At 38.5% G+C, this 24931-nt stretch overlaps 1 protein-coding gene across 4 annotated transcripts in view; it reads right to left on the minus strand.

The window, feature by feature from the left end:
• LOC105563819 (hemicentin-2) overlaps window positions 1-24931 on the minus strand; it is a 302661-nt gene that overhangs the window by 85082 nt on the left and 192648 nt on the right. For all 4 annotated transcript variants that reach the window (XM_012015748.1, XM_012015750.1, XM_012015749.1 and 1 more), the window contains exon 4: window positions 15425-15586. In XM_012015748.1, the coding sequence (XP_011871138.1) occupies window positions 15425-15586 (162 nt within the window). The remainder of the gene's footprint in view (window positions 1-15424; window positions 15587-24931) is intronic.

The raw sequence follows: 24931 nt of genomic DNA on the forward strand, positions 1-24931 counted from the left end.
AAAGTTTTGGAAGATAAAAATGCGTATGATGTCAAACGTGCCGCGTTTAGGGTAAAAGCACCTATTAATCGCCACACGTGATATCTCGAGAAACAAAGTGCTGATATCAATCGGCAATACATAGAATTAGTAGCTAAATATGTGTAAAATCCGGTCTACAATGAGACAGAAGACATAAGCGAGTTATAAGCCTGTTATCAGGACATAAACTTGATCCTAAGTATTTTTTAAGTGTTGTTCAACAAAACGGTGTTTAACCCAGCTTGTTTAACGATGGAAATCGCTGCATCCAACGAGAATATTGACGATTTGGCACTCATCAAACTTGTCGAGGCAAATGATAATGGAAGAAATGACATAGACATCTTTACGATTTTCGCGACTGCTATTTTAGTGCCGTTCCAATAAATAAGTTTTAATGTGTTTATTTGAAATTATGAGACCTACGGAAACAGATGGTTAGCGTAGCGACGTATCGCGGCTTCCTGATCGTGATAAACGGCTGGCGAAAGTTTTATAGGGGATTAAAGCAACGACGCACGCGATCGACATGGTCTGCGCGACAGGTCTTTCATTATCACCCGACGTTTCGGAAACTAGAATAATGTGCGCGCACTATTATTAGCCCATCCTGCCCAGTTATTCGCGTCTCCTTTTGTTTTTCTATCCGCCGTTGATCGTGCATTTTTCCTGAGACGTGAAGCGACTCAATTTGCCGAGGGGGGGCCACAGCGTACAAGATCAGAACCGATAGCGTTAATTAATTTCGGAAAATCGTAATTTCTCATCTGCCGCGCATCAGCGACCTTCAGCGCTTAGCTGTTATCGTTCTACGGTGCCGCGATAGCATTATGTGGAGGCCCGAGGGCGCGCGTAACTGTTAATACTATTACGAGGCAGGAAAATGTCCGGGACTGCTTACGGCCCGACGAGGCTTTGTCTTCCCCCAAAGACTCCGCATTGCAGTCGGAGCATTGTAAAATTCAAATGATGTAGCAACTGCCATAACTCCGCCTCAACGTTGCGGACCTTCAACGCGCGCTAATATCATATTAAACAACCGGAGAAGATCAGACGATTACCGTCAAAGAGCGAAATAAGTAAGAATTAGTTATTCATTATTCATTACGATGTTAAAACTCGGTGAACTTCGTTGCTCTCTCGCGATGATAAGTCGCATGGAAAATTGATCATTCGTTTCACGTGTTAGTGCGCGATGATTATGGGCGCCTATGTGTTTTCATTGTCCGCGTTATTTGTAAAAGCAATAAACGTGTCTGCGATAAATGTTTGCTCTATAAATTATTACGCGGTACTTGATGAGTAAAAATTTACAGAAATAATAACTGTCAGCCACAAAACGGCAGGCAGTTAGTTATCGTTACGAATAACACCCATACACAACCAGGAGATAAAAACACATCACATTCGTGCGTTATGTATTCTAAGCAATTCCCACACTGAAAAAAATTTCTGGTTGAATATGGACGAATCAGATAATTCCTTTAGGATTTACCAGAATTCCTTTAGGATTTACCAGAATTCCTGTAATCCTACAGAAATTCTGGTAAATCCTAAAGGAATTCTGGTAAATCCTAAAGGAATTATCTGATTCGTCCATATTCAACCAGAAATTTTTTTCAGTGCAGTGTATGCGGCAAGTTTGTTAGATTTGTATAAATTCGGCGTGCAATTTCGCCGTTGATTTTAGAGATTAACAATATTACATTTTATAAGCACAAAGTAATTTTGAATAAAGATTAATAATAATCTAAAAATTTTTAATGCAACACAATATCGTCAAAGATAAAATTCGTTTTTAAAACTTTGTAAAAAAAAAAGTCTCTTATGTGTGTACGTGGGTGCGTGTGTGTGCGTGTGAAAAGAGGTAAATATCGATGTGATTGGGAGCGTGATAGGTACGCTATCGTTTTCATTGAATTAATTATTTCACGAATCGCTTGTTAAAGATGTCGAAATTGTCGCGGCGCGTAACAAGGTAGTCCAATTGAAAAGTTTAAATTAGCGGTGAGCAGGAAAGATTGACGTGCGGCCACCCTGTAATTTCAAATTCGTTCACCCTTTCTCGTTCGTGTTCCCTTTATCACTTTTATCGCACGCGTCTCGCAATTGAATCAAAGGCGGATTTAATCAGTAACCTTCCACGCTTTCGCTTTCCGTCATTAGAGTACAATGAATTTGTGAGCGGTCCTATAATTTCGTTAATTTTCGTTAAATTAGTACGCCGGAGCGATATGAATGTAATTGCGCTGTTTTTAATTCCATTAAACCTGTAAAGGCACAACTGTTGCGGATAAAAGTTCTCTCAAAGCCCAATTTTACGAGTAAAGAAAATATGAGTTTAATGGAGAATGTAAATCTTATAAATACAAAATATGTTACCTGTTTTTAATCTCTGTATTTACATATACTAGAAATGACAAAACGCGCGCTTCGCGCGCGCAATTTGTGGTTGAGCGTTGTGCATTCGAAAAATTTTTATACACGCAAAGAAGTAATTGTATGCGCAGTACGTCACTTTAAAATAAAAGATAATTTATCACTCACTGATACGATTCGCAATAGCAGCGTTGTACATCGTTAACTGTATATGTATGGTAAACTGTAAAAATACAAAAATGTATATGATTAGTATAGAATAATTATAAAATCGAAATTATTGTATTAAACATACTTTATATTTTATATTTTTTAAATAAGTATTTATTAAAATAACTATATAGAATACTGAAAAAGTCTTTCTTTTACATATAAGCTCACCAAATTTTATACGTATGGTTTTGTCTCTAACACTTATTCGAATCCGCGTTCAAATAATTTGAATAAATAAAATAAAAACACAAAACAGATGCTTTATTTTGCACAAGTAGCAAATAACATAAAGATGTAAGACACTTACCTTACGATTTCTCCGCCGTTGCCCGATGCCTCCGAAGCCTCCTCCTCCTCTCAGATTTCCTTGTGGCACTCACACATCACTCACTCGAAAATCACTGATCGCGCGAAATTTCGGACACTCCCGTACGCGATGTGAAATAACGCGAAACGCACGAAATATTGTTAACAAATATCGCGTGACTTTCTGTCATATAAATTACTCAAACTAACCACTTGCATTTTTGATTCGGAAGAATATTGGGATAAATCACTTTTGAATTGGTGATATAAAACGTAACGCGAGCGTCGAAAGCATAATCTGCGGTAAAGAAGTAGTTATTAGTCCGCAACGTGCAATAAGCGACTTTCTTTACTTCCGGCCCGTTCGAGTTGCGAAGAACGACAGAGCGAATTACAGCGCGAACGCCGAAGTCGCACAAATTTCTCACTTTTTCCCGAAAATGGAACAGATTACACGAAACCGATAGATAATTAAAAGCGCGGTGCGTAAACGAGATGTAACCGCGGCAAAGTATCACGGTTTACATTCATATTTTAGACGAGTTGATAAAGAGATACGTTGATAAAGAGCCGTCGCCACAACTTGTAAATCGTTTCTCATTACAAGTTGTAGAAACTTGATAATCGAGGAACGTTACTTGTTACGGATAAAGGTGTCCAAATCAATAGCGTTTTATCCCTGCATTTATCGCGATCGAGTCTTGGAAACCGATAACGCAAAAGTAATAAGCGAAAGTAATAACACGCACGGAGCGACTCTCGCTGCTGCCTGCCGGCACGACGTTCGGCGAGCGAGTGAGAACGCAAGCGACCTTCAGATACACGATGGCACGCAAAAACATCATACGTCACCGCGCCGAGAGAAAAACAACTACGAACGTTGAGAATACGTTATCTTTTTTTGTTCCGTGACTGTTACTACGTTTTGTGTATCATTCTACGGACTTCTATGGTATTGATTAAATTAACTGATTAATTCTGTTTAATCGAGAAAATATTTCGAAACAGAAATCGTTGTTACTTAAATTCTATTATAATTACTAAGATTAGAGATTTCACCTTAATAGTTGGTGTATACAAATGTATATTTCTAAATTGCAAATCTTCATTTACTCTAAATCTAAAAGAGAAGTGAAGCACCGCGCTTCGAGAAGACCAATCGACGTCGCGGAAAAGAGGCCTCAACTGTTCGATATTAACGACAATCGCGCTGGTAACATCTCCTTTTTAGAAAGGGATTTCCCTTTCATATATGTTGAAATGAATCTATATAAATATTTGAAGTAATTTATAAGCGTCATTTTTACATTCACGCAAACATTATAGTTTTTTGTAATTTATTCACAAGTATTATTTTTCGGAGAAAGAGCGATATCTATTTTTCAACAATTCGACCTGTTTCGATATCAAATTATTACAATTAAATTAATAAATTAGTATGGCTCATATGTGTTAAACACAAATTTTAAAGAATTTAAAGGACTCAGAGCCGTGACAGGGTGGCAGTGTCTAAATATTCTATTCTAAGTTTATTGCGAAAAAATATATTATATTGAATTATATTTAATAACAATTAAATTAACTGATCCAATCAAACTTCGATGTAGTGTTAGCTTTTGTAATCTAATGTTTTTTTGTTCTACGATAACGCTTATTAGTGATTGAGCTTTACAATTTGACGTAATTACAGTCTGCATTTTAACGGAATACGAACATTCGCTAATAAGACGAGATTCTATGTAATTTATCGACTTTGAAACGTTATATGGCGGTTTTGAATTACGCTGTGTCCACTCCATAAATAAAGCTTTCTTTAAATAGATAATATCGTTATTATTCTTCAGAACCGATAACGCTCGCGTGCTTGAAAATTTTGAACAAAATTAACTCGCGCCGCGATAATACAGACCTAGGATGCATCGACGAAAGGGTGTCAAAGTACGAAGCCAATGGTGCGTCGACGCTCCGGGGTGTCGGGTTTTCACAAAAGGTCCGCAAACTCGGAGGAAATTGCTTTCTCTCCTCGCTTAACTCAATTATTCGTTACTTTCGCCCCGTTAAAGCGCGTATCGCGAAAGTTATCCTTTCTTCTCGTCCAAAATTGGCGCGCGCAACTGAAATGCGTTATCGCGAGTTTAATCCTTAATTCCAATCGAGGAAACTCGACCTCAACCCGGTAGACCCTCTTACCTAGCGCGTTTTCGAGAAGCTATCCCGTAAACTCTCATTCCCTTGTCGTATTTCGTAATGTGTTTGCGTTACTTAACTCAGTTACGTTACGCGGTTGCTTGCGCGGATTAATGCAACAAACAATAAGCGAGTTATATTAAAAGAAGTTTTTGTTCTTTATGCTAATGCGTTACAATTACGCTGGCGTATAAATGGCAGCACAATGAATAAATAACGTTTTGCAAAGCGCAACGCAATTACGAAAGTTTTAATAACGATATGCAGTATTTACGTTGCTGTCACATGACTTTAATGTGAAATATTGCGCAGACGTCAATGTTACAGCTCATCAATTAGCGCAATAATTATGATGTAAGCTTTACGTTCTTATTTGCCACAGTTTGTAATTTTATCTCAGATATCTGTAGCTGAGCTGCAAGTAGGAGACGGCAATTACCGTTTTAATTGCGACTCGTGAAAGGACATCGTAACGTAATTTTAAATTAAAATTGATGTGTGACGTGATTATCCGTTCTGTATATCCATGTTTATCTTCGATTCAGATACAACTTTAACGTACCGTAGCGTGTCGTATTGCTTGCGCATTACAAACCATTATCGTCTTATTTTCGAAGAGTCTCACAACGGCGCAAGCTTATCCGTTTTCGTATTACCGTATTATTTAGGTTACTCGCGCGCCAAGTTGTTTACTGGCAGATGTAATGAAGATTGAAGTTAAGACTAGGAAAGTTAGACGCTCGTTCGTTATTTACGTTAATTTGCTTATTCTGTATATTATCCCGTTTTTCTGCCGGTCCTTCGATGAATATTTTTCAATTTATTGAACATTTTTAATAAATTAAGTTTCACATTCTGCATTAGAAAAAAAACCAAGGCTTTACGTCCTTTCCCTTTCAATTACGTTAAAAGATGATGCCAAGTGAGGTTTGTAAATTTAAATTATTGTTTGATCGAAGAGTGACCGAAATTAAAATTAGTGAGTTTTTTTTACTTTATTTACTTTTTATGTATTTTTGGCGGATACGTGCGTAACAAATATAATCCGATCGTGTGAAATATTTTTAGCAGTATTTTCAACGAAATTATTTTTTTATTTATAATACGCAGAAGAGCCGAGCTAAACTCAATAAAAGTGTAAATTCTGATGTCCCGCTATTTTCAATGCACGAAATAAAATCCTCGATCGTCTATTGTTCACTGTTTTACATTTTATAAGCACTATTTACCTGTTGAAAACATCGGAGAATAAAATTCGCGAAATTCGCCATCTCGTCTCGTACCAATCTCGTCTCGTCGTAATAGACGACGAATCATGTTTGCGAGCAGATGATACCCATCCGTTAATTTCTATCCGACGTACCATATTTCCCAGCTGACTTCCCGCCCGTCGTACACGAATTGCGAAACGCCCGCTCCGATTCCAGCGGAATCGCGACTTGCGTAACATACTGCACGTAGTTATGTTATTTGTGCTCCAGCTGGCGCGTAGGGGGTGCACGAGAATTCTCCGTCTCGGCGAACTGTAAAAATTGCCGTGGTGCTTTGACGGTAATCTCGGAAGCCCTCTCGATCGAAAGTGCGACCAGATTGGAATTCTTTTTTTTTTCTGCCTCTCGACTGCGACACGGTCCACCAGCCGTTGCACCAGCCGTACGGAGAAATATAGATTTATTTCGTCCACCGCTCTCTTACATGCCTCGAATGCTGATGGGATCTACAAAACGCGAACGCTCCAGTTTTACAACCGGCCGCGAGTTAGTATCGCTTTGCCGTAAATAAGTAACGCCAGCTGCGATATTCACGTTTGATCGAGTGTCGTCATATAAAAGGGAAGCATGGTGGACTGTCATCTAAGAAGACCTAAGTTAATTATATGCATGTAACTCGTTACAACGCGAAAAAGAAAAGATTTGCCGTGACAACACAAAAACCGGTCAGCCTGGCAAATTCACAGCCGTAATATACGGACAGTCAGTTTGCTATGTTGCATAAGATTTGTAGTTGTGCCTAATAAAATTGGATGTCCGCATCTCGTTGCGCTTGAATTGGTAGACCGGGCTAAGACAGCGATTTTAATAATTAATAACTCGTTAACTATTTCGAAAATTGCAAAATGGTACAGGACTCAGTTTAGTCTTCTGTATCCGCAAATAAGAGGCACGGCGGGTATTACATAGCAGCCTGTATAAGAACGAAATACGAGTACCAATCTAACTGAGATAGATCCATAGTAATAAATAGGGGCGTATCTTCACTTAAGACGCGCCACTTATTAATTTTCGGCTATTAAGACTATTCAAATAATTAAGAAAAAGAAATGCCTTAAAAATTGACAAAAAATTTGGTGTATTGGCTGCTAATGTAGTAACAAATTCCGAAAAAAATTGACAATTTGACATGTTACGTATAAACAAATCGGAATTGTGCATCTAATGATTTATTCATAAAAATGAGTTATGTAACTCGATAAATTGTTTCACAAGTCAGATTCCGACAATGCTTTTTTGTCTATAAATTGTAAAATAAATCGAACAAACCATTTCTCTCTAAAAAAAAACCCAGTAGAGGGAGAAAGGAGAAAGAGGGGACGGGAGAGAAACAACGTTCAATTTTTAAATTTTTTTCGTCGTCATGCTTTTTTTACCTATCCACCGAAACGCATGCATTTCGATTATTCTTTTGCAATATTCGCATATGGGCGGAATTTATAAGCGTGCTTGGTTGATTGCATACTTCTATCGATATAGAGATCAGTATTCGAATCTTGTTAAATATTATTCACGTCGATTAACAGTGTTGTGTTTTTAATACCCTTAATTGCAACTTTCATCACGTCTTTGAAATATTCAGCCTTGTTTTTGTAGACAACTTTTTCATTGAACATTCTGTTAAATTAAAATTCATTTCAAGTTAAACGATGAACAAAGTCGTACAATGTACACGTGCAAATTAAATATAAAATTCGCGGAAAAAAACTCCGTAGATTCCAATAATTTACAACTTAAAAGATAATAAAGTATTGGAAAAGGCAATAGGGAAATGCATGACAATCAGTAATACCTCAAGCAATTGTTAAATCATTATTTTTGTGCGCAAGTTGCATAATGAAAGTTGAGCTGCAAAAAATCAGTTTGCGTTTCATTTTCGCGAAGTATCGCTCATTTTTCTTTCTTTCAAACCTTTTTGAATACGTGGGGCTTCTTTATGTTCCGTAACGCTCCTACTTTATTAGTCAAATTATTATGCGTGTACTCGCGCGCTTGAACACGAGAGAGCCCTGCAGCTATACTCTTCGTATTGTTAAATTTCTGGCACGTAGCGGTCCGTACACGTGCCCATACGTGTGTTGTCCGTACACGCCGAAAGTTCCGGCTGCGAAAATATGCAACAGTGGTTCGAGCTCAATTAAACTCGGCACGTTAGTCGAAGCGTTAATTTTCGTTTAACGCAAGAAGCAGTCGTATCGTGCACCGTCGTCGGACCGAAGGTGAAACTAGTGGAATAGTTCTTACAGATAAATATCGGATACGAGTCTCATCGAACGAACTATAGCAAATTGCATTGAACGCTCGATAATGAGCCTTTTTAGGGTTTAACGATCCTGCTACTTTCGCAGTCCTCATTGTCCTCGAAAGATTTATTCATCACTATAAGAAGCCAAGATTATGATGGCTTTGCATTAGCGCACGTTGAAATGGCATAATATTAAGGATTATATATTGTGCGTAAATGGCCGGAGATTGAATGGACTGATCTGATTTCGAAATTGTGGATTTAACTGAATTATAGGCAATTATTGTAATTGCCTTTCGGAAAAATATTAAACAATTTTTACCGTTTATATCTAATAGATTTTATTATTAAGAGGATGCTGGAGTGACGGCAAACACTTTACAGGTTTAAATATCCTTGCATATACTTAAAGTATGTACAAAAATACATTGCCGGCTGGCTCAGTTTAAAACGAAAAACTAACGAAAATTATAAAATATTTCTTGGTGTTGCACGTAAAGCTAAAAACTTTCGCTCGTATACAAATTATATAACCTATTTGCACAAATCAAAAGTAGTCTGCAATTCGGATTGGATCAAAGAATATTGTCGAATCAGTAAAACTAACAAGAATTTTATTTTATGTAAAAACGCGTATCTTTACACCCGAAGTGTAGCTGCGGAATGACAAACTATAGGTGCCAGATCTTGCAACGGATAGCGCTGCAATGTGTTAGACAAGGATAGATATCTCATAAACATCTCTGTTCTCGTTTCGTTTATGTTGCGTATGTATATGTATGTTTCCAGAGGATCCCTCAGCCATATTTTTTACCGACACAGTCAAATATAGTTTTTGCGCTTGTAATTCTTTTTATTACCTGTTATGCACAAGATAATAGCAGGATAAGTTGCGAACCGCATAGCAGAACATTTTCATACTTAAAACACTCAGTTCAGAAGTCTAATAAAATAGATATTGGTATTTGAAAGTTTGAATTCGTAGTTCTAACTAAATTTGAAATTGGCTTTATAAAATTGCAAAATTCGTCCACACGATTAAAGTACGCATAAAGACAAAACCAGGGGCAGTCGACTTTATATAAAAAAAGAAGAAGAGAAATTATGCTAGTGGAGACGTTGTTCTTTAATATTACAATAGTGATATGAGTATTCTAAAGTGACGAACAATAATTATAAAATTGAAAAAGGTCTAATAAAGTAATGTTCATGAAACACCGTGCCAAAGACATGAATAGCAAAGCTTCTTAGATGCCCTATGCTAAATCCAGGGGTTACAGGAATTATAATCAGTGCTCATGTAAAGAACTTGGAGAATATCTAAATTATTACGTAATTAAACGATCAATGTAGTTTTGCGGATTAACGAAACGTCGCGCGGGTGCTCGTGTTTTAATCCCGATCAAAGTAAGATATCGCGCGGCGCGTATCGTCGGACATAAATCCCCGGGCTTCGCCCGAGATTAACTGCCAAATTTGACCTCCATCAAGGAATATCAGAATCTCGGTTTAGCCCAGCGTTTCGCAGCGCGGGCAGAAACTTGGTCCAAAAGCTTAACGAGTCCCCACGATCGCGACTGCGTTTGCTTCGACACGAGCCAAAGCGAGAAAGTACTTATCTTCAGCGCCGAAGGGACTTCTCGTGCTGTGTGTCTCACAAGCGACCCACTTTCTGTGTAAGTGTACAACCAATCTCAGCCGTAGCCAGCTGCGGCTACGACGAAGCTTGCGATAAGCGCGAAACGAGCTTTCCATTACTCCTTCGAAGACGCGTAAAAAGTTAAGTACCTTGACTTACGTACTACGTAACAACTCAAGGTTTGCCTTAATTAATTTCTTTTTGTAGCCGTCGTAGGGCCAGACATGTAATTAAATCCAGCATTTAATACCGCCGCTACTTTCGGCTTGCGAAGCCAAATGTAATTGCAACGGACGCGCTTGGAGCGTTGCACTATATTTTTCAAAAGCTCTATCTGGCGATGAGCGAAACGGCTCTTACATCCGATCATTGAACATCAAAGTGCTGTTGATTTCAAATTAAAATCTCGGTGCGTCTTCCAGATAAATATGAGAGTGGCAGAGAAGCATTCAAGTTTACGAGAGCAGAAATATCCGGACGCTTTAATTGCATTTTAAACATTGTATGAGATATGAGATCTATTACGTGGGCATAGTAGCATAAATTACGGACAAAAACGAGTCAAATATTTATGTACCGCATTTTTCGCGTATAATTATCGTGTGCACGTAAAGTGTAATAAAATTTTAATTGTATTTCCACAATCTGCCTCATTGTTTCAAATTAGATAAAAAGTAATTTATACGTTTTCTATATGCCGAACAACGTGTCAATGAGAAAGATCTAAAATTTCGATTAAATAAAATTTCACAAAAAAAAAAACGGGAAAAGAGATCCTCATATTCATTCGTTGTACAGACCTCATACGTGAGTTACAAAATGTTAAAATGTTCTCTAAAATCAGATTAATTATTACAGGTTTTGTTTCGCGACAATTTTCACAAAGATACTCCATACGTCCCTTTCCTCCACAAGTACATATTTACTTATATGAAATGTACACGTTATCCGTTCTTTCATTTTTACCGTTCGGACGTTGCTGTAGTCAGGTTTCGATTACTTTCAAAGCTTTCCATCGCTCCATCTTCAATTACACTTAATCGCCACGACGCTCGCAATAAAACGGTCACCACACTATATCTGTCGTTTGCGATAGCTACGCTTGCTGCTTTTTCGCGCTAAAATGTTTGCTGCGGCAATAGCAAATATAGGAGAACTCGCGAGAGAGACTTTCTCTATCTGTAATCTGTGGCGCCGTTGCGTAGCGTCATCTCGATCTATCCGATCGCAGAAAAAATTATTCGAGGGCGATTACTGGCAAAGGAGAACGCAAATTATAAAAGCCAGAATGGAAGAAATCGCAATGTTCGATCATGTCCACGATGAATCAGGGATCTCTTCCAAAAGTGCACGTTCCACTAAGGGCATGATTGCCAGCAGCCAAACTATCAAAGTTCCGTAGCCGCGATAAACTTCATATTCAAGCACGAACTTCAAAAAGTAATTATCTTAATGTGGTACAATTTGCACTCCTGTTATCACGCACGTGCACACACACACATACACGATTTTCTTTTATTCGTGCAAAATTTGAGCTGCAATATACTCGCGTAAATCTCGATTGAACATTACTGCCCTACGATGTAGGATTATCTATAATAAATATTTAGGTTGCCATAAAACTTCTTGTTGATCCAACTGGCAATATAATTAATTAAATAAGAATAAAAAGAAACGGTATATGAATTCACAATTTAATAAAATTTACAAGGGAAGGCTATCTGCACGCCTTGGACTCGCATTGGCCATTCTTATTTGTTGTTTAATTAATTAGATGTTACATTTGGTACGACGGTTCGACCCAAGTATCAGGTCCTTATCAAGTAACCGAACTCGTGCAAAGATGTTCGCAGAGCATTTTACCTATGATTTTTACCCATGACTCAGTTCAACTCGGAACTTTATAACGTGCGAACGTGGTCACGTAAGTTAAAATAATTTTTCCGACGATTTCCTGCGTTGACAATGACCTGTGAGTCTGCTAAAATTTATGCTCTGCGAACATCTATGCACGAGTTCGGTTACTTGATAAGGACCTGATACTTGGGCCGAAACGTCGTACCAGATGTAACATTTAATTAATTATATTGCCAGTTGGATCAACAAGAGGTTTTATTTCAATTTTATTCACCACTGGTGACTTTAAGTATACTCCTCTACTGGTTATTTAGGTTGCTGTGAACAATTGTTTTTAACAACAAACTCGATACTGCGCGGCAGTGAGAAATAAAGAACTCTGTGATTCACTGTACGGCGTAGCTGACAGACGGTTTGGAACACTGTTGCACGCTAAGATTAACGAGTAATCCGTTATCCGACGATGCGGTTCGTCATCGAGGGACATGCGATCGCTCCGGACGTTTAATCGCATCCTCCCATGACTTTTAATTAGAAGCCGCAATGACGGACTGCAGTTTCCAGGAGTATTGCGCGGGCGATACTCAGCTCGAGCGTTACAATATACACGCTGGCCGGGAAGACACCTACGTATTATATTATCGACTTTGTGATAGAGCGATCTCCACGCTCAATGACCCCGCTGCATAATGAGGTGTTGAGAGTTGCATTGCGGCTATACAACCACATCCGCCTCTTCTCTCCTGCGGTCAAATAGATAGAACGCCGCGATGCGCCATTCAGCGATGGCCGGTAAACACGGTCAATCATTTATTTTCAAGATCAGTTCTTCGCGCGTCCAATTAATCGCGGAAATTGCTATATTGCTCGAATTATAATTAAAAATTTTTTAATTAAAATTGACTGTTTGAGCTTATTTCGGGATATTCGGTCGCAAGAGTGGAAAAAATGTTAAAATAATTTATCAAGTGTTTTAATAAAAGTGAAAATGCCACGTGCCACAGCCTAAATTACTTTGTACCTTGATTAATTCATGACGAACGAATTATTGCAAGTGCAACTAGCTCGATCTATTGTCCAACAGCCATTAGCTTCGTTATAATTGTTATATTATTGTCCAAAGGTACAATCTAAATTTCAATGACATAATCGGCTTTTAATATTACATTATACATTGAATACTTATTAATTTCCATTATTGTATATCGTTTAATTATAACGTATTCGTTATTTCGTAATAAATGGATTTTGTCGTTAATCATTTTATGTATCATTTCATTTCTTTCGATGTATTAAATACAATACCTGTATCTATTATTGCAGATATTTTATTCCGTTTAATATGCTTAAATGAATTCCGATTTTATAATCCTTGCGATTGCGAATTCGACGATTGATTCCGCGACTCTTTTAGCTGATATCGCACCTTTTCGCAAAAAAAAAACTGTGCACAGCTCAAAGGATACTGTTCCGTACCGCGACTGTATTTGCCGATGATTAAAGTCCCACAAAGCTCGTTGGCTACGACAATGAGCCGAACGTGTCCCTCGAAGCGAGATACGGGTAAACGAACAACGGAAACGCGGAAACGGAAGTTCTCTAAGTTGATCGGAAAAAGTTTCGCGGCTACACAATATTCGCGCCCGAAAATTAACATAAGAGGTCCTCTTTGCTAAGCCGAACTTGAGCCTTCACTCGGGGAAACTTCGGGGAAAGGTCAGAGTCTGCTGCAGGTTTTCCGTGCTTACTCGACGGCGAACGTAAGCGGGCATCGTGTCTCGTTATTCACGCTGTCCGATTTCTTTCGCGCTCGCACGTACCTGCCGCGGGCTTGTGTTTGCCGTTCCATTAGCCGGAAAAATGTATGAATATGCAGCAAGAACGGTTTATCCGTACTGTTCACGTCACGCGGATTTACGTGTTAGTGTCCCTGACATCGTACTTAATTATATTTCCTAGCGACGCGTCGAAAAAGTTCTCCAGCTTCGGATTAGTTCTCTAACTACGGAGCTATTAACCGGACATCGAAATCATTTTCTATCCACGTTGAAGCGATATTTTCCTAGTATCCTCGTGAAGCTTCTTTCTGGTCCAATACATTTTCAATTTAAGTCGTGTACTTTACGTCGAGTATATTAACGAAATATTACAATTCGCAAACATTACCTCTTCTCGTCTTATCCTTTAATCACTAATTAAAGTTTACTGATATTGAATACCGGTTGCTAAGAGCTATTGTACATAAAAAGAGGATAATGTGTTGCAATAATAGATGTTTTATAATATTATCGAGTATACATCGACGCTCAATGCCAAATTGATGACGCATACGTTGCGGTGTGCATAATTAGCAATGTTTGGAATTATTAATAGAAGGATTTATTACTCCCGCTGCACGTAACATACCCGGCATATGTCATTCGATGATATGCGTTCGTACTTTCATGTAAAGCATTATTGAAATAAACGATTTCGTTTATTTAATAACGTGTATTACAATCTTAAACTATCGTTCAAATAAGTAATAACGCTGACCGGTAAAGATTGACTTGTAGGGGCTGAACCATTGTTCAGCTCCCGTCATAATTAATTTAATGCTTCTAGCCATTACAAGGTAAGGTCATAAGGTTTATTGCGCTTCAGTCTTCTCAACTTGTCCTCGGGGGCTTAGGAGCAAAGCAGCTTCAGTATTTATATGATTAGTCAGTCTCCTCTCATGATTTAGCAAAGTCCTATCAAGTTAGTCAAAGATATCATTGACTAAATTCAGATCAAGGTCTCTGTGTAATCCTCATTACACTGACACCATCTGGCATTTGTTATTGTACGGATAATACCATTTCGCAGTCGTTAAATTTTCAGTCGGTTAGAGTTGTTTGCACATCCCCGTAGTTGGATCCCGTAAGTCTACATGGGTCTGATGATCATCAGATAGGGTAATATTTTGCACTCAAGATCGAGTTTTGACTTGCGTCCAATTAGCCAGTACACTTGTCGTATTTTAAGGCGGATATGTTGAAATGTACGATTTGAAGAAATATTCGAAGCATTCAAAGATAGTAATTTGCGTGTTACATTAGAGGGACGCGTCGCGAGACCAACGGAGAATGCTATTGGTAGCCGCCGAAAATGCGTAATCAGCGTAAACGCGATTCGAGCGATTCGTTAGTTTCACTCCTCGAAGGGGGGAAAAAAGGGAGAAACAGCGGATGATAAAGTGACAAAGCGAGCAACTAAAAATGGTACCTCACTTGTTAAACTACATTGAATTAATTAACAAGATTGTCGTGTAGCGGACTACGTTACCTGACACTCGTACGTCCCATTGTCTCTTTCTTGGACGTATTTTATTTGAAGGGTCCAATCGTCCGAGCCCTCGGGATGCAGTACTTGAAATCGCTCGTCGTTCGTGTATGTGAACATGGAGCTTGTTAAAACGTGAAAGTCACGTCGCCGGATCCACGATATCTAAAACACGAATATTAAGTGACAATATTAATAAATGCTCAAAAACTTATTTACTCAGTTTCGCAACAATAAAATCAAAAGTAGGTGATATCCGTAGCAAAGGTACGGGAAATTTCACATCTCTCGTGTAAACCAATTTTGTCTTAATACGAAAAATACATTAATTTAGCAAATTAAAATGTCAAATGGATAATCTGTTTAATTTGACAGACATATTCATAACTGAATATGAGAGACACATATTGAATTTTAATTGAAATAAATATTGTTAAAAAAAATGTGACGCTACCAGCACGTATATTTGCGCTCATATAAATTGAATTAACATAACCGATCGGATTGAAACTGAAAATGATGCCGGGTGTTTTTAATGGCTCTTGACGGGCACAAAATAGTTATTTTCACAGATATAAAAAGTCATAATAAAATGGTAATGGTACAAAAATGTTGCTCTTATGTAAATAATACGCAATCTATATATTGCGCAAAACAGGAAAGAGATTCGGTACAGTCATGAATATGTCGTGTTAAAATAATCCTGTTTGATACATTGGCGTTTTGTGTAAATAAAGCGAAAAAGATGAACGATCGTTATACCACGTGAAATGGAAACGTGTTTAACTTTATGTGACAACTGCGAAAAATTTTCAAGTAAAATATTTTGTTATATCAACTCCAGATATGAAGTAATTCGAGCATAAAACCTAGTTTAATTAAACATCAGATTATTAAAAGAATGCAATCATGTGTTGTGTAAACATTTTATACGAAATTTAATTATAATCTCACTGCAACGAATGAGACGCTCTTGTTGCATCTTGCTTTTAATATAACATTAAACGAGGACAGAAGTTTACGTTTTTTAAATAGCGAATTGTGCTTTATTTGAACTATACTGATGTTTTAATATAAACAAATTTTATTAGAGAACTTTTATTGTAAAATTCCCAGCGTGCAAAATTATTATAACATTTGTTTCTATATATACAAAGCAAAGAGTACACAAATGAAAAGGAATGAGAAACCGGCTTATCTCTGGTCTTGTTTCTTGTAGATACGCGCGAATATTAAAATAATAATTATTTTTACAAACTACATAATTGTACAGATATAAATACACGAAAAGCGAGTAAAAAATTCATTTCTATATTTCCCGCAAACCATTTTCGTGTTTCTCGCAATTACAATCGCTATTGTTTACCAAACGAGAGAGTTTACGAAGCGGAGTCTGTGGAGAACTGGTTTTAGCGGTACTTAGTAACTTCGCCCCTGCTCAAACGCTACGACCTGTCTTGCGACCCGGTGGGACCGAGCACGATATTGCATAAATAGTAAAATTGTGAGAGCCGGAAATACGATCTCAACCTCCGGGGGAATGCGGCAGACCTGCTCGCATTCTCCTCAGACGGGCTGCCTGCTTCCTTCCTCCGCTGGATGCTTTAAGATCATTGTAGAAAGAGAATGCATAAAACATAAGGTATAAACCTCACGGCCAATCACGGTATCTCTATCGAATTGTCACGTATGAAGCACATATAAATGCCGCGCGATATCAGATTATGCGCAATGGCATAAATTTTTACATTTTTATCTCAACGACAAGCGAATCGATAAATATGTAGACGGGAACTTTTGTATCCTAATTAAATGACATTGTTCTATTTTGAATTCATCGTGTAATTAAATATCTTTTTTTACTCGCGTTGTGAGCTTATCGAAAGTAGCACTTTTTAATTTCCGTCACAGTATACGAATAGATAACTTTTCCAATTAGATTCAATAGTATTAGTTTACAGAATATATTTCAGCAAATGTTAAATCAGATTTCGAACGACACATAAAATTTTCGTAGCAGTAATATTAAGTTTTTACTTGCCGTTTTATGTATGCAAATAGAGAGAAGTGTGTTGACTCAATTGTTTGCCGACTGTAACATTCAGTATGATATACGATTCGTGGAAATACAATGCATATATATATAGTACTTCTTTCTGTTTTAGATAAGATAAATAGCAGGAGAAACTTGTAAAGTTGCGTTTACGTCGACGTAAATATGCTAATTTCTGGTACAGCATTACGTTTACATAATAATATTAATTTACAGACTTTTCGCGACGCTGGCAAGCTGGACAAGACGCGCGGAAATTTCAAGTGGCGAAACTTCGCCGCAGTATGATTGCCAGCTCTGGGCTACAATCAAGTGCTTCAATGTTTCCAGGCATTCGGAAGAGATCGCTTCGTCCGAAAGCATTAAACCACTCGAGGTACTTCGATCGGCTTCAAACTTTAGATTGATGTGAAATTTCTCGGTAGACCAATTATTATGGATTTGCCTTTCTTCTTCTGTAATCTGTAAAAGCCCGACTTATTTTAGAGCACGTCTTCGAAGAGATGATCACGAGAGACACAGTAGGACGAAGCGATGATTTCAGCATGATCTTGGCGTAATTTTTCCTTGGATGTGTATCGGAACTTTTCATCTTCCAGGGACCATTTCATTGTACATTCCCCTCTAGACCGTACAACTTTTATTTTGACAGATTTTTTGTGAAATTGCATATTTTCGAAATATTTGCCTGTTAAGTTTAAAAAGACTTACCTTATATAATAAATAATACCTTAAGTGGTACGCATTCGGCAACTCTCGCCTATATTTAAGCGTTCCTTCTGGTTTCTTCGCAAGTGTGCTTTATAAGATTAAACGTGGGTCCGTATATCGAAAAGTGCTTTTTTTTCTGACTAAAACCGAAAACGATCGTAGACTCATCCGATAGTGATTCAGGGAGGAGAGTTTGTTCCGACGACTCTTGAGACTCGATGAGTGTTCCGGACGAAAGGCATGCCCGACGTGAAAAGTTTACGTCGTCGAAATTTCGACAGAACAACCGGCGAGGTCGATTCTATTGCCGGTGTAGAGTGCAGCAGTCTGTATGATGTATGTAGGTCAGCGTTTCTCTCATCCTTTTACGTTCAGTGGACCATCGGCGCATCAATTGAAAGAAGTATGTCGCTATGTTGCGGTACGTCAGTGTATATTCGTGCGATACTTGAAGACATGTTTGAAAAAGTATCAGACGAACGAGCGAAAACACGTTGGCTTCTTGTATATCGCGGAATACACACGAAAGACTTTTCGAACATGCATTTTTCTTCGTTCTTCACTGTTCTCCATCATTTACCTGTTACGAAATTCAACATGTTAATCCAATGCTACGCAATAATTTTAGAAGAGATCACTTTCGTTACTGTCTTTATCGGTACATTTCAAACGTGTAAACATTAGAGATTTTATTATCGATTAACTGTATTGTCTGCTCAAGTCAAGAAACCAATAGAATGGAATATCTTCTTAATTCTTGATTTGCTTCGTTGTTTTATACCGTGTAAATCTATTCAATGAAGAGAGCAGGAGAATATATTCCGGAAGCAGATTGGTGATGGATACAATGAGTAACATTAGGTTCATGTAACCTCCATGGGTGACTGACCACAGCCAGTGCTTGGTTATCTCACTAAAGGATTAGGTCAGGTATATCCTGTCTGGCTTTTCAGTTTCTGTTTCACGCTACTCGAACATCATGAAACGTTATGGTTGCGGTATTTACGTCTAAAGTTCCGCGTGTTGCCGCAAATGTTATTTTCGAACCCTGCGCTACTTTATCATAATAATATACTTTGATTTCGGTCCAAATATTTGTGGTCCAAATTAATTTGCAGTTACATAGATAATGATAAAGCCGTATCATGTTGAGTCGCGTATACGCACGATAGATCTAGTTTGATAAATGCCAATGTGAATGCTGGCATTTTGACGGAGCAGATGAAACGATTAGATTTATCCTTATTATGTTTCAATAAATCTAACACGAGATGGCAATTACGACACCCCGATCGCTCATACGACCCGACACATTTCTAGATTGGGGCGATTAATCACAAAGGCATTATCACAGGCTCAATGTCGCGAATCCATGTAGTCATTTTAAACGAAGGTTAAATGTTATCAATCCAAAAGTTTGTTCGTATTTATTTGCACAAGAATATGCGTGATAAATAATATCTAGTATAAAATAGAAAACTGCTAGTATAAAGTTGTTAGTAAAATATGGGTAACAAGCTGAACGTGCAAAAAGCCTATTTATTTTATTACAAATTTGTTAAAAAATTGGAGTAATTTGATACAATCAAACACCGCAAAACAGGACGAAGCTAGCTCACATTTTGCAATCTATTGATTTAATTCAAGTTATATATTCGTATCATAAACGATATTAAATTTTCAATCTTTCGATTGGATATTCGATCATTTTATGTAAAAGCTCAAGTGCCTTATGTATATTTCATATTATATACACTTCATATAGTGCCTCTTCATGCACCATTATAAAGCGCTTTGGATCTCGAGTAAAAAATAGTAAAAAATAAATCATCCCTTTCCTACAGAGTTTACAAAAAAGAGATAATCTCTTCAAGATTATTTCTCGCAGCAAGTGCCGCGTTATTTGAATCATAGTCTCGCGCGAAATCTTGGTGCGCGCGTTATCGGCGAGATCGCGCGTGCAATGTGATATCAGACAGACCGGAGGCTCGGTCGCGCGACGCAATCGCTTCGCCTATCGGGCCGAGGCGATCGCGCGAGATCGTCAACGGCGAGAAAAAAAAATTGGGGAGAGAAATCGAAAAAAAAAGAAGAACACACACACACACAGGGACACGTTACGTAGAGTGGAGCGATAACGGGGAGAGTCTCCGCGTTGCGTGCCGGCTCGTTTCGTATCACCGCTCGAACGGAACGAAGCGTGATTGCTGGGCGCTATCTCGGGACATGCGAGATCGCTCGGTTATACGAGCGCGCGATCCGGCGATAACCCGTGCCGGTCCCGCCACCGATTGTTAACGCGTTAATGGAGTTACTAAATGCGAACGCGCGCACAGTCCCTCAACACAACACGCGGCGGCTTCGGTGTATCTCACGTTCTCTCTCTCTCTCTCTCTCTCCCTCTCTCTCTCTTTCCTCCCTCCTCCCTTTCTCTCTCCTAGTCAATAAACAACCCAACAAAATTAACGTACCTAAGCGGATTAACGCGCCGCGGGCGAAACGTCGCAGCTATGCCATCGCATGGTGCGACAATGGACCTGTCGCATAATATCGATCCATACAGCACCTTCCGATACACTTTGGGAGTTGAACTGCGAGAGGAGAGAGGATTAAATTTATTCCGATGAAACACGGCGCATGTAATTTTCTCGCAACGCACAGACAGACTGGGGAACATCAAAGGAGAGAGAGATATTCTTACTATTTAGTTATTCGTCTTAAATCTGATCTCGGATAATCTTAAGATTCCATCCAACCAATAAGTAATAGTCTCTTGAGATCGTATTTAAGATGACTTATGTAAAAATGAAATTGGACAGTGAATTATACTGCCCTAGTCGGATTTTATGTTATAATTTTAAGTATTAAAACAAATTTGAATATTAAAAATTATCAAATAAAATCTATTAAAAATCCTAATCCAAAATTCTAGCTTTATTTCCATGTGTGCGTAGCGTAATAATTTTCGAGTCTGCTAGGTAACATTTAAGAGTAAATTCTAAAACCATCGACACGTCTGACATTGTTAAAAGATGTCAGACAATTATCAAAATTTTAATAACATTAATATATATTAAAATTTTTGAGATAATCATGACAAATATCCAAAATATCCCGGGTGTCTCTATGCGCGCCCTACCAGTCATCATAAACAGTTGAATAAAATGAACGGCAGATTAGCCCGCGTGCGGCAGGCGACGGTTTGCTTAGCCTACTACAACTAGGGGACAATGGACCGACCTGTCGGATAACCCAAATCTGTCGGCCGACTCCGGCAGTTACCGCTGCTCGTTGCCAAGATGAGTGGTCGGCACGAGTCCATCGGCGAGGATTCTGAGGTCGGGACGTGCAGTTTCGGTGCAATAAATGATCGCGTCCACGCTGCTTTCCGCATACAATTGTAATGAGAAATGTTTCCCCGGGGGGACTACAAATCAGCACCTCGGAATCGACGCCAGTTTGCATTTTGTACATAGACAGGAAGGGAAATATCCTGGATACCTGCGAGCGTGCTTCCTCCTTCCGCACCCGTGGAATTGTGCCGAATCTCTCAATTCCGCAATTTTGCGTAATTTTAAATCCGAATGGACGATTTATTGGAATCTCACGATATTGGCACATTTGGACGCGACACTTTGCTAATTATTAGATTGTACCTCAGTAGCCGCCGTTCTAATAGCTGCTACGATTTTCTCGTGCAGTCCGCCATAAATCATCATACACATATTTTTATTCATCCGCTTTTGCTGGTTAGCAAGATAAGTGACTTGCGCGGATCCGCATCCTTTAAAGTCATGTCACATGATTTAAGGAACGGCCAGCGGTCGGCTTTATGAAAGCATCGATATCCGGGATGCTATTTTTAATCCTGTGATATATCGACTGCATACAACTTGGTTGGCTGGTTCAAGTTAATCGTGAAATATTATTACGCTACGAAAAGCGCACGTGCGTCGTTAAATAACGTTGGATATAAAAAAAAGAGCTATAAAGCCGAGGAAAACTTGTATGCATTATGCCGCGGCTATTAACAAGGAGAACCTTCGCGAAATTGTTGATGTCCGCGGTAGAATCGGAAGATATCATCAAGACATTAATCTTTCGCCAGATCCCTCTCTTATTGTGGTTATCGATTTATCGAACGACGTACACAAGCGCGGGACTGAAATTAATGTCTGAAGGCGGAAGTGGACCATTACGACGACCAAATCCATGGCTTCAATTCAACCGCGACGATCGTCAAGACAAAGGACCCTTGTCCCTCAAAGACGCCAAGTCAGATATCCCGCTGGGTTTCCGTCTCCCCGCACCTGCGTCCGATGTTAAACCACATTTCATGCTAATTACGCTAGTTTACAAAACCACATATTTCATCCTTCTCTTATATGCGCTCTCATTGTATTCGAGAAAATTACAATGGAAACGTAAGGAATTATGTTTGCGGCTCTATGAAGTCTTAAGATAAATCCAGAAAATATAATCCAAGAAATTAATCGTCCATAGAATATTTCGCATACCTACATTTCAGTGATATAAATGTAAAATTGTTTATTTCAAATCTCTTCAAGAAAATTTATTTCCTCTTCTTTTTATCATCTTATTTATGTTTTCTTACGCGCATTTCTTCATTCTTTAAAATAAATTTCCAAAAGTATTGTCGTATTTTTATATTACATATGTATATTGTACGATACTGTAACCTACGTGTAAATAAATTTAAACTTTTAAATCTCGAAAATAAATGTGAAGTTAAAATTATCGAACTTCAATGTAAAAGACATACCAATGATATTGATCAATTATCGATTTTCTCCTTGGGAGACACCGCGAAGAATTGTTCCCGCGGATACTGTTACACGTGAAGAATACCTTCCTCCCCCACTAATTATAAGGCGCGAGAGAAAATTAATAGAAGAGATTTTTAGTATAAATATCGGTCCTTCAGGGGACTCGGCTTAGTATAAGGATAGTTTTAGTCTGATTGTTTGATAGTCTGATAGTCTGATGAAAATATGTTGACAGACTGACTTCCTCATTCTCACTGTTTTATTTATTAAATTAACATTGATTTAACTTGTTGATTCGAATTGGTTGATCGGTCTGTTTCAACGGCACTAATTTATTATTTAATAAAGTTAGGATTTGGTTTATTATTCAAAAGGTTTTCATTCGAACATCCTCTAATTCTCATTCGAAGATCGCTGCCAAAGAGTGTGGCGAACTGATTTCTAATTCTCTACTGATCGCTGCCAAAGAGTGTGGCAAACTGACTCCTAATTCCTTACTGATCGCTGCCGAAGAGTGTGGCGACCTGACTCCTAATTCCTTACTGATCGCTGCCGAAGAGTGTGGGGGACAGAATCCTAACTCTGATGCCCGAAACCGAGGGGGAAACCGCTGACCAAATTTTTTACACCAATGCCCACTAATGCCCAGTGGGCTCTACCTTATCTTATTAACTTATTTTATCTTATTTTATCTTTATAATGCCTCAGAAAGGCCCAATGCCCAAACTAGAACTCAAAAAATGCCTAGTAATGCCGCAAATCTGTACACCACAATGCCCTCAGCGGTTTACCCCTCGCCCAAAACCAAGGGAGGAAGACGCGCGTGAAACAAAAACGTTTACGTTATCAGATTAAGAAGGCGATAGAATTCGGGAGAAATCCCATTCCATTACAACTACAATACCATAATTTTGAAAACCTGAGTAAAGATTTAGCTCAACAAACAAATAATTATTATCTTATTCCGTTTAAATTAAAAATGAATTATCCAAATTACAAATTAATTATTAAAACTGATCCTCGTTATTTAATCTATAAAATACGTTATCTTATTGGTCCAGAAATTAATTAATTCGCACAATTAAATCCAATCCCCGGTAAAACACTTAAATGTCTTGACCGAAAAACGGACACGGCTACTATTTTGACATACTGAAACGTGACAATACATTATAAAGATCATATTCATCTATAATCGCCTTTAGAATTACAATTTTAAACCTGAATTGAATGGTATAGTAGCTCTTTTCAAGTAGAAATCTGGTCGTTTATTTAAAGATTGGCCAACTAAAATAAATTTGCGCGCAAATAAATTAAATCGTAATCATTTTAACCGAATTAATCGTTCTTTGGTCACTATCGAATCACTTCTTCATGCACATCTCGCGAATTTATTTAGTTTTCTTCCTAATTCAAGTTTTATCTCGGCACGAAGTGGCTTTCCCGATCCAATAAAGTGCGCCGCGTTAATTATCGGAATTTCGAGGGGTAATTCATTAATATCGCTCTCTGGCGATGCTGCACGAATCGATACCGCTGCCGCAAGAAAGTGAGAGAGTAAGAGAGAGGGAGAGTGAGTGAGTGACTGACAGAGAGACAAACAGAGATAGAGAGAAAGAGAGAGCTTTTCTTCTAATAAAAAGCCAATAAGGTGTTGATAATAACTTTGGCGTTTATCGTGGCACCTTCTGCAACACGCTTTCGTGCATTGCCAATGTCACTGTTACGCGCATTGACCACGGACAAGGGAAAAAAGTCCTCTCGGACGAAAGTAATAGTGCGGTGTGCGGCTTCGCGGAGAGCGCCGGCACTCGCTCGGCCGCTCTATCAAAATTACTTGGCGGTGTTCGACTTTTCGTCGCCATCAATCTTTCCTGGTTTGACTGCTAACGCGATAATGCAGTTACGCCGCGCGCCAGGATCGGACGGATATACGGACCGGCCAGCCCGTCGAATTCG

Source organism: Vollenhovia emeryi, unplaced genomic scaffold (assembly GCF_000949405.1).
Source record: "Vollenhovia emeryi isolate VEMERY1.0 unplaced genomic scaffold, V.emery_V1.0 DF939171.1, whole genome shotgun sequence".
NCBI lineage: Eukaryota > Metazoa > Arthropoda > Insecta > Hymenoptera > Formicidae > Vollenhovia > Vollenhovia emeryi.